Raw genomic sequence first — 18,037 nt, forward strand, 5'->3', positions numbered from 1 at the left:
CCTAGTTAAATTTTTTTTTAAAAGTTGACAGTACTCCAATTCACCATGACATACAGTATGATCGGTCATGAATGGTTTACTGTACTCCTACAGAAATAGCCTTACTAGCTTGGCTTCCCTTATAAGACTGTAGACATTACATATAAAAAGCATCAGAGAAACCACCTTATACAGAAATTATAGAACTGAAATGATTCCCTCTTCTACACAACAAAGAATGCTATCTATTCTAAACAATATATTTCTGAATTTTCCGTAACATTGTACTGTTCTGAACTGAGCCAAGAAAATCGTCACCCCCTGCATCCGGTTTAATTGAATAAAACATTAACCAATACACAGCATGTAGACCAGATCTTTTCTATTTCCTGTTAGAGGAAATCAGTCACGTATCTCTTTATTGTTGCCCAGCCCTCCTGATGAACAGATGCACACAGACAGACAACACAGAACAAAAGACACATATTTCTGTTATCTGCCACAAGGTTTTATTGTAAAGTGGCAACCTCCTCACCCAATCTCAAAAACAATGTTCCACTTAAGGCTCCAAATGCACATATTGCCATCTTTATTGATATATTTGAAATATCTTTATTTTAGTGTTAAAAAAAACTGCAAGCACCAACCCCCCTTTTTACTGTGGTGTCCTGTACATTCAAATGAAAGCAAGGCGGCAATTGAACAGTCAAATACTGATCTGTTCTTGTCCATATGCATAAAAGGAATGAAAACTGGTAACATCTCTATCTAGTTAACATAAATACAGATATTCTTTAGTTATTCTTGACCTTTTTGCCTCAACTTTTGTAGTGTATAAACAAAGTGCTTAGTATATGCATAGTCTATTACGTGTTTTGCCATGTCAAATAACATATTGGATAAAATAGAACATTGTAAATAAATAAGTCAGTCATATGAAAACCTCATGAGTGCAAAATACTTGCCATTAGCTGTAACCTAGGCAGTGAATATGACTGTCAAGGCATTATAGAAAGCATTCACATTTTCCTATGCTACTGAGCATTTAGTCATCATTGTTTAAGTGGCGAAGAACGCAAAAACAGTGCTAATCTTAATGTTTTTATTGTGGGAGTGTTATTAATCTCAGGTAGTGTGGCGTTGCTGTTCATATTTGTTTTGGAAAAACCTGTGATGTGTGATCATTCCTTGAAGGTAAAAAAAATAAAAAAAAAAAAGAAGTTGAAGTTTTCTGGCAAAATAACTTGTAGGCTTTCGCATATGTTAATGAGATCTCCATCCATCTCTTCCATTGTGTGGAAAAAATACAGACCAAAAAAGCCTAAAGCTATTCCTTTAGATTCAAATGCTATAGATACAGCTGCTAAGATGAAAGCGTCTGGAATCCAGATGGCACGTAGTATTTTCCATTTACAATGGTAACCCTTCGAGTGATACCACCACGTTTCCACCCAACTTGTCTGCCAGGGTGGCGCGGTCCTGGATGTCGTCTAATCCGTTGACTTGCCATTCGTGTTTGATACCTGAAAAACAAAGGCGAGTATATCAAGTTAATTCCCATCTGTTTTATACTGTTGTGTTGAATACTAAAGGAAGCACTATCAAAAATGACAGGGGTGTCTGGGGGAATTTTGTTTGATCCCACACATTCTTCTCTAAACTTTCAATGGATCAATGGGGTAGAAATTAAATGGTATTTTGAAAAATTTGAAACGCCAACACTGACATTCATGACACTTTCATAGAACATGAATACGAAAAGAAAATAACTTGTAGTTATTAATACTTGATAGTTTTGATAAGATAGCCTAGTTTTTACTATGCAAATTCTGACATCACCCGAATAAATTACTGAACCACACGATCATTGAATATCAGGTCAAACAGAACAGAAATAGTGATTGTATATAGCAATTTTCACTTACCTGTGAACTTCTTTTTAATGGCATCTTTAGAGCTAGCATAGATCATCTTGCTTTTCAAGGGCGCACCCTCAGGTGCCCTGGAATGAGGTGGGAAACACTGACTTAATAACGGCTTTATTCCATAGTAATCCATACAACACAAATGAAAGCAGCAGCAATGTTTCTGTTTCTCAAACTTTTTATAGCAGGGACCACCAAGCTATGGTCCTCCAGCACAACACTTAATATGAATTGACTAATTCGGTGTCAGATCCCAGCGATTGAACCAGTGGTTGACACAGCCACTGATCTAGGGTACCTACCAAATGACACCCCAGCCAAGCTAGGGAATATAGGCTTTTAAGAAACATTATTGACAGCAGCTTTGCACCTTTCAAACTAACAAAAGGCAATGTACAAACTTACCAAAATATGAATACCAGGTCTTCTTTCTTGGATTCTTTTGTTTCGTATGTGGCATCGTATAGGCCATATCTGCAATCGTTGAGCGGTAGAAGCTTGACGAAACATGCGTATGGATCGTCCACCGACTCCCCAATGTCACCAACGAGGATCCACTTGCCCTCCTCTACGATGATCTTCTTCTTGTCATCGCTGAGGCAAAACAGCACAGCCTTTTTACGCTTTTTTACATCTTCGGTAGAGGATGACTTCCTGACCTTCATGTCATTGAAGACCTTGATGACTTCATCGTTGACAGTGACACCCGAGGCCTGTGGAAAGAGGGGAGGATGATATACAAGGTTCATTCAAGGTGTGATTTAGAACTCAAATGTGAACCAGATGATATAGCAGCCTAGATTATTGTGAATGGCGTTCAGCCAATTAGCTTGCAGCAGTCAGTTGTTAACTCTGGCTGAAAGCAGGGCGCAACATCAGGATGTAACATTAGCATGGTGGTGGAAATGGTGTTTCATAAAGTACACATATTTAACAGTCTTGTCGCCAGTAAATGTAGTTGAGGAAATCGAAGACTTGTCAGCCTGAATGGAGAACGTTTTAGGTACGGAGGGGTATAGGAGTGTATTACCGACTGCATACAAATGCGTTTGGATCAACAATATCGCCATCTACCGGCCTTTGGGCTACATACGCTGCTATGTTAGTTGGCCAAAGTGTTCTCTCTATTAAAGATGACAATCGGACCAGAAAGCCAAGCTGTGGCAATATTAAGACATTCCAACAGTGGTGACTGCTGATTAGCCACCCTCAATCTATCAAAAGAGTGCACGAAACTCGCTGACCAGTGACTAGTTAGTGACCACCACACTGTCAACCGTCAGTGAATGAGACAGGTAACTCGCTTGGTGTATAGCAACATGTGCATGTGTCAAAGCCCACGGTATCCGATTAAACTCAACTCAACGAGTTGTGTTGAGGTGCGATCAGTATGGGCAGACTGGAGCTACGACGTCACAAAATGACGTTTTCAAAAACGACTGATTTGAGCACGCAAAGCATAGCCTGCAATTGTAGACTTGTCTTTTGGGTCCTGAAATAATTGTGTGTGACTTTGGCGCTCCAGTGCGCACACACTAGTCGCCACTCAACTATATTGTAAATAGTGGAGTTTAGTCGGTTAGGCCCACTACAGTAAACCAGTACCTATGGGAACAATATTGGCTTGCAAATGCTTGCTAGTTTCCACTGTCAAACAAGCGTGGAAATCCGCATGGGCGTATTGGCTTGAGTGCAATCAAACAAAACAGGAGGCAGGCAAGACCATTACAAGTTGACGTTAGATAGTCCCAATCATTAAAGGTAGCTTGTCGTGTAGAAAACATAATTGCTATCAGGTAGCTAGCTATGTTATTAGCTAGCAAGCCAACTTGGCTAAACTTTCAGATCATGAAGGTAACTGTCAGTGGTAGAGTGAGAAACGTTAGTTAGATAGCGGACTGCGCTATAATTAGGTTAAAATGGCCGCCTGGGGATGCAGGCCCTGTAACAATCCTAAATTGGAACTGATTTTACAAACGAAATCACATATATATATATATATATATATAAAACAAACATTGTAGCTATAGCGCACCACTGCGGAATGTAGAACTGTAACCAGCAATCAAAACGTTGGTGCGTAAGCAAGCAAGCCAATGTCGAACACTGCCCAATGTTGCAACAAAGTTACAAAAAGTTAAAATCATCACTCAACTAGAAACTACGAGTAGTTTCAGCACTCAACTAGAAGAGTAAATTATCCTACCATGTTGTAAGATCGTCGGTCCTGTGAGATTTGCTATTATGTGGGGAAATCTTTAGGGGTAAAGAGATATGGGAATGAACGTCCTGACGGGGTGGGGGTACGGGGCGCGCGAGTATGAGCCACTGCATTTGCGGCGGGCGGGATCAGCAGTGGGATTCGAAGGGATAAGGGGAATTTGTCTTGTGACTTACGGTTAACAATAAAGCTAAATTCACTTGCGGATTTCTACACTTCACTGCGGACACCAACTTCCCCGCCAGGAAATTTAAGTTCTCTCTAACCCTACAAAATATTGAGCCCATTTTATCTCAGTGAGGTGTAGAAAAAATATTAACCTAAAATAGACGCCATTAATATATTCAGGAACTTCATATTTATGAATCAGAGATTGGCAACACAAGTGAGAGCTGACCAAGAAATATTAAAACAGTGAATTTATTTTTACATATAGAAAATATACACGATAGCAAATACAAAAGCAGAGGTGAGAAAGTTAGGGGGACAAAACTCAGTATTTAAACCCTACCACAAAACAGTTTTCTATAGTTTGAACTAAAACCTATGCCAATAATTCTTTACAAAAACAAACATGTTCTATAAAAATATAATTTAAAGCAAGTTCTTAGCTTAACTAAAATAAATAACCAATGAATTATAGGAAATAAGGAACAGTAAATCAGATTCCAGTGTAGTGTTTCCCTGAAAGATGGGAACCTGAAACAGTCCATGCAAAATTAGTTTACTGTTCAGTACTGTGAAACGAACAAATGCAAAACTGTCCATATTAAAGTTAATACTTAAGTCATCTAAATTAACTGAAATGGTCAAAGAAAATTACGTGCACAAAGAAAGTCTAGAAATCCTCACAAGATACAAAATATAAAAATGCACTGTTAAAAACACTTCTTTCCAACCACAATTCATTTTCCCTGAGTGAATACGAATAGAAAAGAGTTGTTTTCAAATATTGAGTGCAAATACTTTCACAGCGAGTTAGTTGTTCCTGCATTATCTTGAGGGAATGATATTACACTGCACAATGCTTTGGGAATGTTCAGACTTTCCAATGAATTATGGTATTCACTAGAGAAAAAAATGGATGAAAACAAAAGCGAAACAGGAAGGGACTACCTGAATTTGTCCAAGAAGAAATAGTTTTTTGTTGAAAAACATCCAGGTAAAAAACAAATTGCTACGGTGTGCATTAATGAATACGACCAAGTAGTTTCAGCCAGTCGGCTTTACATCCGGGACCGCTTCAGTGGAGGAGTGGTCCGGTCCGCCAGCCCCAGGTTAAAGATCTCTGAGTTGAAGAAGGCTTGGAGCCTTGTTCCTGCTTTAGCTTCATTTGTGTGCTGAGGGTTGTATTGTAAACAGTTGGCGAACATAAGCTCCACGTCCTCAACGTAAGCAGCTGTGAGAAAAACATATATAAAATGTCCCATCTGGTGAAGTACAGAAACATGACGGCATAAAAAGGTTTTAGTTAACACAAAAAAGCAAAATCTCAACTTACTGGCTGTTTTATATGCACAGTTGTTAACCTTTTCTCGGATAGTGCTCAGCGCAATGGGCTTTTTGATAATGTCAAAGTAGTCTGGAACCTGCAGAAGTGAGGAGACAAAATCAGGTCATTTAAAAAGACAAAACAATCCACAAATCTCAAAGCAATACAACAAGTTAGTATTGAGGTTGACTAGTGAAGTAATTAAAACCTCTACAGGATTGGTGTCTCCCCCCCCCCCGCGGGACGGTTGAGCTAATGTGCGCTAATGTGATTAGCATGAGGTTGTAAGTAACAAGAACATTTCACAGGACAGACATATCTGATATGGGCAGAAAGCTTAAATTCTTGTTAATCTAACTGTACTGTCCGATTTACAGTAGCTATTACAGTGAAATAATACCATGCTATCGTTTGAGGAGAGTGCAGTTATGAACTTAAATGTATTAATAAACCAATTAGGCACATTTTGGCAGACTTGATACAACATTTTGAACAGAAATGCAATGGGTCATTGGATCAGTCAAATCTTTGAACATACACTGCCATCTAGGCCAAAGTGGCTTACCAATAAGACAGTGAAGGTTCCTGAGTGGCAGAGTTACAAGCTGACTTAAATTTACAGCAAGACCTGAAAATGGTTGTCTAGCAATGATCAACCACCAATTTGACAGAGCTTGCAGAATTTTGAAAATAATAATGGGTAAATGTTGCACAATCCAGGTGTGGAAAGCTCTTAGAGACTTACCCAGAAAGACTCACAGCTGTAATCACTGCCAAATGTGCTTTTACAAAAGTATTTACTCTCAGAGGTGTGAATTCTTGTGTAAATAAGATATTTCTGGATTTCATTTTCAGTAAACGTGCAAACATTTCAAAAAACATGTTTCACTTTATCATTATGTGGCAGATGGGTGAGAAACAAATACATTTAATCCATTTTAAATTCAGGCTGTAACAACAAAATGTGGAATAAGTCAAGGGGTATATGCATACTTTCTGAAGGCACTGTATGTGTGTCACTAGTGACGTAGCTAGTTATGTAATAGTATAGGAAAACGTATTCATAGAAGTGCTTGCATGTGTGTGTGCGCTGTTTTTTTAAACGCATGCACGTCGCTCTGCGTGCCTCTCATATCAGCCTTTAAATAAAGTCAGGTATTACCTGTGTCCTAGACACCAGTTTCATGAAGGGCCAGCTGTCTTCATGTCTGACTAGCTCTACAGTCAGCTGCTCGCAGGCAGACAGCTCATGGACTCCTAGGTTCCTCCCTGAGCTGCGACGATTGGAAGAAGAACCTGAGACTGAGGGAGTCAGGACCAGCTTGGGTTTGTGGGAGACCTCTGCTGGAGAAACAGCGGAAGGAGAATATAAATGCAAAGATGAGCACAGTGAGTGAGAAAGCCTAGAAACTAGAGGGAAATTGTGTAATTGATACATGAGAAAATTAAACATTCAACACTTTTATACAGACATACTTTTTTTTTGCATTACATCTTCAGCAATATAAAGACCCTGGCACATCATGTTAACGCACTACTTTATAAGAACACAATTTTGTATTTTTAATCACCTAACACAACCCTCTTCCATCTCCCCTCCCACTGTCTTAACTGGTCTTACCTGAGATTGGTCTTTTACGGGAGTCTGCCAGAGACAGAGATGGAGTGAGCTGGCTGCCTGGCCTGCTGGAGGTACCGTTGGTTGCCAATATCTCATGACTGAGCCGGGAGCTGACTCTGCTGCCTGGCCGTGGTGGAGGTCTGCCGTTGGAGACTGGGGTGGGCTTATTGGAGACTGGGGTGGGCTTATTGGAGACTGGGGTGGGCTTATTCCCTGAGGACCTGGAAGCAGCTCCCTTCCCAGCTGAGGGGGCCTGTTTGGGGGTGGTCTGCTGGCTCCGGGGGGTGGAATGACTTGAGTTGGTCCTGCTCGACCGACTTCCTTTGGTAGTAGGCACAGCAGGTTTCACAGCAGTCCGGACCTTTTTAGCGGCACTAAAGGAGAAGAGGGAGACAGAATTGTGGGAGGGAAACTTCAGATATCTGACTAAACTAAATGTGTTGGGTTGTTTATTGTTTTAAAGTATTCAATTTAATATAAACTACGGCTGTACAACAACAAAAAATCTTGATTGACCGAGAGTCGTTTGTTCTTTCGACCAATCGATATAGACACCACCTATGCACTGAGCTTTTCTGATGCTTTAAGCACACTGTTTGATGAAATAATTACACACAAATGGCTCAAAAGCAAACATAAAAAAATACAGCAAGTGTCTGTCTGGTGCATGTGGTCTCGCTCCTCCCTGCTGCATCTGACAGGCAGCACAGCATGTGTTTATCTCGCCGTCCGTGCTGAAGCTGCAACATAATTACAGCCATTTAGTTTGTCATTTCTGGGCTGAAAAGTTCTGTTACCGAAATCAATAATTTGTTTAGGAAAAACATTCCCTATTCCCTCAACTTTTGCTTGAAAGGGTGTGTATTGCATGCTAGTGACCAATAAGGCCTGACCTATAACCTATCATAATCGCATCAATAAATTGGTTATTAACTCTATACGTGACAGCAAAATTGATGCAGTGGACATGAAAAATAAACTCGAAACAGGGGAATGTTTACTGGTTACTCAGGAGGGAAGTCAGATCTGTGTAAGACATTTTACTTAATTGTGGAAAGGAGGTTATAGGAGCAAGCGCAGTCAAATTACAATAAAGTGCTGTCAGATAACACATTTTTTTTTAAATCTGACCATTTGGAAGTGTAAACACAAAAATGATAAGTACCATAGACTGTCCTAATTATATTTTTTATGAAGGCTTTATTACAGCAAAGACAACAAAAACATTTATTGTTTAGGCTAATTATTCAAGGCTCCCTTTGTTATTACATTTTAAAACAAAAATGCTTGATTGCATTTCAAAGCATGTATGCTACGTGATTACATGAAGGAATAATTGATAGATACAGGAGCCTATATTGAAATAGGCGTAAATTAAAGTATTAAGTCTAAACCGGACTCGCTCTTAGTGTCACGACTTCAGCCGAAGTTGGTCCCTCTCCTTGTTCGGGCGGCGTTCGGCGGTCGACGTCACCGGCTTTGTCACCACCGATCCACTTTTCATTTTAGTTTTGTCTTCATTATACACACCTGGTTTCCATTCCATAATCAATGTTCCTTATTTAACCCTCTGGCTTCCTTTTTTGTTTTGTGAGTGATTGTCATTGTCATGTGGGTTCGTTCCTTGTGCTCCGGATATTTGTATTTTTCCTTGTTGGAACATTGCTTACATTGAGTAAATTCAGATTAATACTCATACCTGTGTCCTGCGCCTGACTCCGCTTCTCCATTCACCTAATCGCTGACACTTAGGCATACAGATTATAATTATTGTAATAACAATAAGGAGATTAAGAAAAAGGATTGTATAGGAGCAAGAGCTGCATGCATATTATTCATTATTATGTGCAGTTAGATGACAATGTTATTTTTCTGACTACTTGAAACAGTGTAAACACTAAATCAATTATAATACCAGAGTTTGTTAAATTATTACATACATTTTTAAAGCCTTTATTACAGCATAGCTAAGATATGACAAAACAGCCACATTTGTGAAATTGCTTTATCTGACATGTGGTTGTGAGGCTTGGTGCTCGCAGAATAAGTAGACTATTAAACAAACACAAAACAGGATACACCTTATTTCTGTAGATACAGTTGAAGTCGGAAGTTTACATACACTTAGGGGTTGGAGTCATTAAAACTCGTTTTTCAACCACCCCATAAATGTATTTTTAACAAACTATAGTTTAGATAAGACGGTTAAGACATCTACTTTGTGCATGACAAGTCATTTTTCCAACAATTGTTTACAGACAGATTATTTCACTGTACCACAATTCCAGTGAGTCAGAAGTTTACATACACTAAGTTGAATGTGCCTGTAAAACAACTCGGAAAATTCCAGAAAATGTCATGGCGTTAGAAGCTTCTGATAGGCTAATTGACATCATTTGAGTCAATTGGAGGTGTACCTGTGGATGTATTTCAAGGCCTACCTTAAAACACAGTGCCTCTTTGCTTGACATTATTGGAAAAGCCAATGAAAATCAGCAAAGATCTCAGATAAAAAAAAACATTGTAGACCTCCACAAGTCTGCTTCATCCTTGGGAGCAATTTCCAAACACCTGATGGTACCACGTTCATCTGTACAAACAATAGTACGCAAGTATAAACACCATACAGTCAGACCACGCAGCAGTCATACCGCTCAGGAAGGAGACGCTTTCTGTCTCCTAGAGATGAACGTACTTTGGTGCGAAAAGTGCAAATCAATCCCAGAACAACAGCAAAGGACCTTGTAAAGATGCTGGAGGAAACAGGTACAAAGGTATCTATATCCACAGTAAAACGAGTCCTAAATCAACAAAACTTGAAAGGCCACATAGCAAGGAAGAAGCCACTGCTCAAAAACCGCCATAAAAAAGCCAGACTATGGTTTGCAACTGCACATGGGTACAAAGATCGTACTTTTTTGAGAAATGTCACCTGGTCTGATGAAACAAAAATAGAACTGTTTGGTCATAATGACCATCATTATGTTTGGAGGAAAAAGGGGGATGCTTGCAAGCCAAAAAACACCATCTCAACCGTGAAGCACAGGGGTGGCAGCATCATGTTGTGGGGGTGCTTTGCTGCAGGAAGGACTGGTGCACTTCACAAAATAGATGGCATCATAAGGCAGGAAAAATTATGTGGATATACAGTGCCTTGCTAAAGTATTCGGCCCCCTTGAACTTTGCGACCTTTTGCCACATTTCAGGCTTCAAACATAAAGATATAAAACTGTGTTTTTTTGTGAAGAATCAACAACAAGTGGGACACAATCATGAAGTGGAACAACATTTATTGGATATTTCAAACTTTTTTATCAAATCAAAAACTGAAAAATTGGGCGTGCAAAATTATTCAGCCCCTTTACTTTCAGTGCAACAAACTCTCTCCAGAGGTTCAGTGAGGATCTCTGAATGATCCAATGTTGACCTAAATGACTAATGATGATAAATACAAGCCACCTGTGTGTAATCAAGTCTCTGTATAAATGCACCTGCACTGTGATAGTCTCAGAGGTCCGTTAAAAGCGCAGAGAGCATCATGAAGAACAAGGAACACACCAGGCAGGTCCGAGATACTGTTGTGAAGAAGTTTAAAGCCGGATTTGGATACAAAAAGATTTCCCAAGCTTTAAACATCCCAAGGAGCACTGTGCAAGCGATAATATTGAAATGGAAGGAGTATCAGACCACTGCAAATCTACCAAGACCTGGCCGTCCCTCTAAACTTTCAGCTCATACAAGGAGAAGACTGATCGGAGATGCAGCCAAGAGGCCCATGATCACTCTGGATGAACTGCAGAGATCTACAGCTGAGGTGGGAGACTCTGCCCATAGGACAACAATCAGTCGTATATTGCACAAATCTGGCCTTTATGGAAGAGTGGCAAGAAGAAAGCCATTTCTTAAAGATATCCATAAAAAGTGTTGTTTAAAGTTTGCCACAAGCCACCTGGGAGACACACCAAACATGTGGAAGAAGGTGCTCTGGTCAGATGAAACCAAAATTGAACTTTTTGGCAACAATGCAAAACGTTATGTTTGGCGTAAAAGCAACACAGCTGAACACACCATCCCCACTGTCAAACATGGTGGTGGCAGCATCATGGTTTGGGCCTGCTTTTCTTCAGCAGGGACAGGGAAGATGGTTAAAATTGATGGGAAGATGGATGGAGCCAAATACAGGACCATTCTGGAAGAAAACCTGATGGAGTCTGCAAAAGACCTGAGACTGGGATGGAGATTTGTCTTCCAACAAGACAATGATCCAAAACATAAAGCAAAATCTACAATGGAATGGTTCAAAAATAAACATATCCAGGTGTTAGAATGGCCAAGTCAAAGTCCAGACCTGAATCCAATCGAGAATCTGTGGAAAGAACTGAAAACTGCTGTTCACAAATGCTCTCCATCCAACCTCACTGAGCTTGAGCTGTTTTGCAAGGAGGAATGGGAAAAAATGTCAGTCTCTCGATGTGCAAAACTGATAGAGACATACCCCAAGTGACTTACAGCTGTAATCGCAGCAAAAGGTGGCGCTACAAAGTATTAACTTAAGGGGGCTGAATAATTTTGCACGCCCGATTTTTCAGTTTTTGATTTGTTAAAAAAGTTTGAAATATCCAATAAATGTCGTTCCACTTCATGATTGTGTCCCACTTGTTGATTCTTCACAAAAAAATACAGTTTTATATCTTTATGTTTGAAGCCTGAAATGTGGCAAAAGGTCGCAAAGTTCAAGGGGGCCGAATACTTTCGCAAGGCACTGTATTGAAGCAACATCAAGACATCAGTCAGGAAGTTAAAGCTTGGTCGCAAATGGTTCTTCCAAATGGACCATTTTTTAAATGTATTTTTTATTTAACCTTTATTTAACCAGGTAGGCTAGTTGAGAACAAGTTCTCATTTGCAACTGTGACCTGGCCAAGATAAAGCATAGCAATTCGACACATTCAACAACAGAGTTACACATGGAATAAACAACAGTCAATAATACAGTAGAACAAAATAAAACAAAAAGTCTATATACAGTGAGTGCAAATGAGGTAAGATAAGGGAGTTAAGGCATTAGGCCATGGTGGCAAAGTAATTACAATATAGCAATTAAACACTGGAATGGTAGATGTGCAGAAGATGAATGTGCAAGTAGAGATACTGGGGTGCAAAGGAGCAAGATAAATAAATACTGTATGGGGATGAGGTAGGTAGATAAATGGGCTGTTTACAGATGGGCTATGTACAGGTGCAGTGATCGGTGAGCTGCTCTGACAGCTGGTGCTTAAAGCTAGTGAAGGAGATGAGTCTCCAGCTTCAGAGATTTTTGCAGTTCGTTCCAGTCATTGGCAGCAGAGAACTGGAAGGAAAGACGACCAAAGGAGGAATTGGCTTTGGGGATGACTAGTGAGATATACCTGCTGGAGTGCTACGAGTGGGTGCTGCTATGGTGACCAGTGAGCTGAGATAAGGTGGGGCTTTACCTAGCAAAGACCTATAGATAACCTGTAGCCAGTGGGTTTGGCGACGAGTATGATGCGAGGGCCAACCAACGAGAGCGTACAGGTCGCAATGGTGGGTAGTGTATGGGGCTTTGGTGACAAAACAGATGGCACTGTGATAAAACTAGATGCAGTCTCTGAGTAGAGTGTTGGAGGCTAGTTTATAGATGACATCACCGAAGTCGAGGATCGGTAGGATGGTCAGTTTTAGTATGTTTGGCAGCATGAGTGAAGGATGCTTTGTTGCGATATAGGAAGCCATTTCTAGATTTAATTTTGGATTGGAGATGCTTAATGTGAATCTGGAAGGAGAGTTTACAGTCTAACCAGACACCTAGGTATTTGTAGTTGTCCACGGGCGAGCAGGTGCGGGCAGTGATCGGTTGAATAGCATGCATTTAGTTTTACTTGCGTTTAAGAGCAGTTGGAGGCCACGGAAGGAGAGTTGTATGACAATGACCCCAAGCATACTTCCAAAGTTGTGGCAAAATGGCTTAAGGACAACAAAGTCAAGGAATAGGAGTGGCCATCACAAAGCCCTGACCTCAATCCTATAGAAAATTTGTGGGCAGAACTGAAAAAGTGTGCGCGAGCAAGGAGGCCTACAAACCTGACTCAGTTACAACAGCTCTGTCAGGAGGAATGGGCCAAAATTCATCCAACTTATGTGGGGAGCTTGTGGAAGGCTACCTGAAACAATTGACCCAAGTGAAACCATTTAAAGGCAATGCTACCAAATACTAATTGAGTGTATGTAAACTTTGGGAATGTAATGAAAGAAATAAAAGCTGAAATAAATCCCTCTACTATTATCCTGACATTTCACATTCTTAAAAAAAAGTGGTGATCCTAACTGCCCTAAGACAGGGAACTTTTATTAGGATTCAATGTCAGGAATTGTGAAACACCGTAGCCAAATACATTTAAACTCAGTTTATGTAAACTTCAGACTTCAACTGTGTATATGGATTTATAAAGCCAGACAAATTAAACAGTTAGGCTATTGGATTATAGACCTAATTAAATTGGGGTTTCCTCTCCTAAATTTTCTTAGACAATTAAGGCAAGGCCCATTTCCTCACTTCATTACTGCCACGCCGTATTGTTCTCAACACCGATACGCTGGTTAACTTCGCTAGTATGCACATAGCAACATATAGGGAAAGGCGCCAATTTAACGGCACACTGAAGATTACATTTCAGAACCGTGGACTGCGACCATCAACGCAGGAGAAAGCGCATTTGTTATAGAATAAATATTTTGTATTTGTGTTGCACCATTGTTCTTATGTAATATCAACATATACAACTTCAGTAGCACGTCTTGGAGTGATGGACTGTGCCATCCCCACGGCCTCCACAATGGATTAGTCCACTGAGAAAGGCGCAAATTAGACAGGTGTTTTGTACCACAAAAATCTATATAATTTGTGACTAGTTGACTAAAGAAGTCTCGGTCGACCAACAGCCTATGGACTAAATGGGGTCTGCCTACTTTCAACCCAATGAAGTACAGTAACGCTCAGAACACACCTCTTCTCCTCCGTCGTCTCCTCCCCAGAGTCTTCTTCCTCCAATTCCTCAGAGTTGACAGAGGACCGTTGGCGGGAGGGGAGGCGGTTGGCTCGCTGTTTGGGACGGCACTCCGGGCAGAACCAGTCCCCTTCTGGGACGGCCTGGACACAACACAGAGCAAAGAATAGGTTTAGATTACACCGGTACAGTAGACAGCAGAGTTACAGGTGACGGGGAACTACACTCTTTCATCAGGTTACTTTTCAAGACAACAGGGTCCTCAAATGAACCTCGAAAAGGTTTCATACCAACATTATCGATCGAGTTCCAATTATTTTAGGGAGGGGGGGACAGAATGTGCTTGCCCGCCATTAAAATTGTAGGGGAAACACAGGGTATCCATAGGCCATGTGTGAAGAAAATCATCATCCATCCTACCTTGAGTTTGGGGCGGACACAGTGGATGTGGTGTCCTCGGTCGCAGCAGTCACACAGCAGCATGTTCTCTGCATCTCCCTTCCTACGACAGACCTTACAGCGGGCGTTGAGCAGGGACTTGGCCCAAATGACACTGCGCTCCAGGGTGGAGAGGTGGAGGAAGACCTGGGACATGCTGGAACAACCCAGCAGAGACTCCCTCCAACGCTCCTGGACCGTCTTCACCAACCGACCACTGTCACTACCGTCTGGTCAGAGAGAGAAGAGACATACAGTCAGACATTATTACAGTAGTATTCACCACCCCGTCACTACTGTCTGGTCAGAGAGAGAAGAGACATACAGTCAGACATTATTACAGTATTCACCACCCCGTCACTACTGTCTGGTCAGAGAGAGAAGAGACATACAGTCAGACATTATTACAGTATTCACCACCCCGTCACTACTGTCTGGTCAGAGAGAGAAGAGACATACAGCCAGACATTATTACAGTAGTATTCACCACCCCGTCACTACTGTCTGGTCAGAGAGAGAAGAGACATACAGTCAGACATTACAGTAGTATTCACCACCCCGTCACTACTGTCTGGTCAGAGAGAGAAGAGACATACAGTCAGACATTATTACAGTAGTATTCACCACCCCGTCACTACTGTCTGGTCAGAGAGAAAAGAGACATACAGTCAGACATTATTACAGTAGTATTCACCACCCCGTCACTACTGTCTGGTCAGAGAGAGAAGAGACATACAGTCAGACATTATTACAGTATTCACCACCCCGTCACTACCGTCTGGTCAGAGAGAGAAGAGACATACAGTCAGACATTATTACAGTAGTATTCACCACCCCGTCACTACTGTCTGGTCAGAGAGAGAAGAGACATACAGTCAGACATTATTACAGTATTCACCACCCAAGGATGGGCATTTAAGATGTCAACTTCTTTCAGATATCCAGATAGTCGAAATACATGCGTTTAAAAGAAACAACTTTTCCTACTGCAATGGGGTCTTGCTCGTGCGGAGGTGCACTTGTTTCAGCACAGATGGTGGAGAGGGGAGCGAGATGAGCAGAGGCCAGTGTGTCTGACACGGAAAGAGAGAGAAAGTAGCCAAACCTATTTGAGCAAGTTAGACAAACTTGTTGCTGCGCTAGGTTAAAGAAGCTAGCTAACTACACTAGCCAGTTAAGTTAGTTAATTAGCCTTGCTAGCTGGCTAAGGCGATTTTGCTGCACTCCTCACATCCATTCATATTAAAAAACAGCCTACCTGTTGGTTGATCATTTAGCCAACTTCATTCCGTCATTTTTTCCCCTTTTTGCATCGATTAGAAATCTCCCACTTCACAAGGAGCCTCTGAGTAGCGCTGCTTTGATCGTCCGACAAGCTACATGCACGAAAAGTGTGTTGTCTACCAGTACATCTTTCTTTATTGGGGCGCACTCAAAAAAACCTGTCAACTCGTTATATTGAAATATCTAATGTCATGATCTATCCTTATATGTAGCACTGTCACATCAATAATGACATTTTCTTAAAAATAGGCCTCTTATTAAAAATGTTTTTGTTTTTTGAAAATTTTTAAGTATACCCTCACAAGTAATCAAACACTAAAGTCCATTTGGATATTCAAATATCCGTGCCTATCCCTAGACCCTACCGTCTGAGGTTCAGAGAGAGAAGAGACAGACAGTCTGGAAGGCCCAGAAAATCCAGCCACCCAAGTCATAGACTGTCCTCTCTGCTTCCGCATGGCTGGCGGTACATCAAGTCTGACACCAAGAGAGTCCTGAACAGCTTCTATCCCCAAGCCATAAGACTGCTAAATAACTACACTGACTGAGTTGACACACCCATGTATTTTATTGTTACACACGACTCACACACGCCACTGCTACTGTTTATCATATATTCTGATGCCTAGTCACCTTACCCCTATACATATCTATCGCCAACACTCCAGTATCCCTGCATATAGCGTCTTAACTTCCCATGTGTTTTTGTTCGACCTTGTTATTTTTAGTGCTACATTGATTACTACATTATTGGGTTTAGAGTTTGCAAGAAAGGCATTTCACTTTTCTTGTGCATATGACAAAAAAACTTGAAACATGTCACAGAATGCAACACTCCTCTCCATCATCTATAATATAATTACCTTCACTGTGTTGATCCTCATCTTTCTTCTCCTTCTTCTTTGCCTTCTGGTCCCTTTTAGAGTCTTCATCGCCTGTTGGGAGGGGGAATAAGGTGAGGCACTGTTTTGCCATGAAAGTCAAAATATATCAATTTGAACGTCAAACATAATCAAAAGCCCTAAACCCTAAAAGATCATACTGTTCGAATGACCAGTTTAGAGTGTGAAAAATACAGGTCACAGCAGACATTAAAACACAGGTAGCACTCATTCCCTGTCTGGCTGGCAGTTAAGGTCTGTTGAAAGTAGTGCTGAGAGATTAACAAAAATGTCTCATTTTTCAGTTTTTAAAACAACTGACTGACATCGATTCAATGATTTGAATTCCATTTTTTTCTGTGAGCTCAATGAGCGCATTCTCTAAAGATGAATCAGATCCAGAAGGGAGTTGTAGTTTCCAACAGGCCAATATTCTTTATTTTATGAGCTAAACTACCTACAATGACCATAAGTCATTGTGCAGCTACTTGTCCGGTCTGTGTTTCTTTTATGCCTGGTATGGAAGAGGAAGAAGAATTCGTGATCGTGAGGGGATAGAGAGAGCAGCTGTTGCTTCGTGAGATATCTCTCCATGAAAATACATGATCTAAGTGACTGATAGTTGGCATTCAGTCATAAAAGTATGCCTTATTTACTTTGAAGTACTACAAAAGAGTGATTGTCAGACAGCATAGGAAGCAGCTCTATAGAGATGACTAGTAATTAAATGAAGTCAAATAAAATAAATGTAATACACAAAAATATTGTAAAGTAATGCGAATAAATGGTTAATCAGTGATAAGCAGTAATTGGCAGTCACTACCATCACAGGACTTATATGAATTGTTTTATTGTTACAGAATTCAACCCAAACAATGAAAGTCAGTGATTATTTAAATAAATCAAGCTGACATCAAGTAAGCACTTACTACTCAGCCCTAGTTAAAATATGCTCGGATAAAGGCCTCTGACCATGTTCCCTCCAATTTTTTCCAGCACGGAACAAATTTCAGGTCTACTGAGTGCAGACTTGAACGTTGTGAAAATTCTGTCCAACTTCCAGCGTACATTTACTTTGAACACTGAGGCTGTACCCACTTTAAGTTAGTTATAACAGTGGCCAAGTTGGCTACTGTGGCTATTTGATCATAATGTAGGCCTACCAGAGTGG

The 18,037-nt window shown here is 40.7% G+C and overlaps 2 protein-coding genes across 16 annotated transcripts in view; both read right to left on the bottom strand.

The window, feature by feature from the left end:
• Window positions 1–465: 465 nt before the first annotated feature.
• LOC110505781 (cofilin-2) lies at window positions 466–4,356 on the bottom strand. Its single transcript, XM_021585217.3, has 4 exons — window positions 4,111–4,356; window positions 2,310–2,617; window positions 1,905–1,981; window positions 466–1,502 (listed from the first exon to the last, which is right to left on the bottom strand). Exons 1-4 carry the CDS (start codon window positions 4,111–4,113, stop codon window positions 1,390–1,392), a joined length of 501 nt encoding a protein of 166 aa, XP_021440892.2. The 5' UTR covers window positions 4,114–4,356; the 3' UTR covers window positions 466–1,389.
• A 173-nt stretch (window positions 4,357–4,529) lies between these two features.
• LOC110505782 (bromodomain adjacent to zinc finger domain protein 1A) overlaps window positions 4,530–18,037 on the bottom strand; it is a 41,021-nt gene continuing 27,513 nt past the window's right edge. For 8 of the 15 annotated variants that reach the window (XM_036962344.2, XM_036962343.2, XM_090221120.1 and 5 more), the window contains 7 exons: window positions 16,849–16,920; window positions 14,684–14,931; window positions 14,264–14,406; window positions 7,239–7,612; window positions 6,780–6,961; window positions 5,627–5,714; window positions 4,530–5,524 (listed from right to left, as the gene is read on the bottom strand). In XM_036962344.2, coding sequence (XP_036818239.2) covers window positions 5,352–5,524; window positions 5,627–5,714; window positions 6,780–6,961; window positions 7,239–7,612; window positions 14,264–14,406; window positions 14,684–14,931; window positions 16,849–16,920 — 1,280 coding nt within the window. In that variant the 3' untranslated portion in view covers window positions 4,530–5,351. The remainder of the gene's footprint in view (window positions 5,525–5,626; window positions 5,715–6,779; window positions 6,962–7,238; window positions 7,613–14,263; window positions 14,407–14,683; window positions 14,932–16,848; window positions 16,921–18,037) is intronic. The other 7 variants (XM_036962347.2, XM_090221113.1, XM_090221114.1 and 4 more) reach the window with 1 other exon arrangement.

This window comes from Oncorhynchus mykiss, chromosome 25, assembly GCF_057628025.1.
Source record: "Oncorhynchus mykiss isolate SJ-2025 chromosome 25, ASM5762802v1, whole genome shotgun sequence".
In the NCBI taxonomy this organism is placed as follows: domain Eukaryota; kingdom Metazoa; phylum Chordata; class Actinopteri; order Salmoniformes; family Salmonidae; genus Oncorhynchus; species Oncorhynchus mykiss.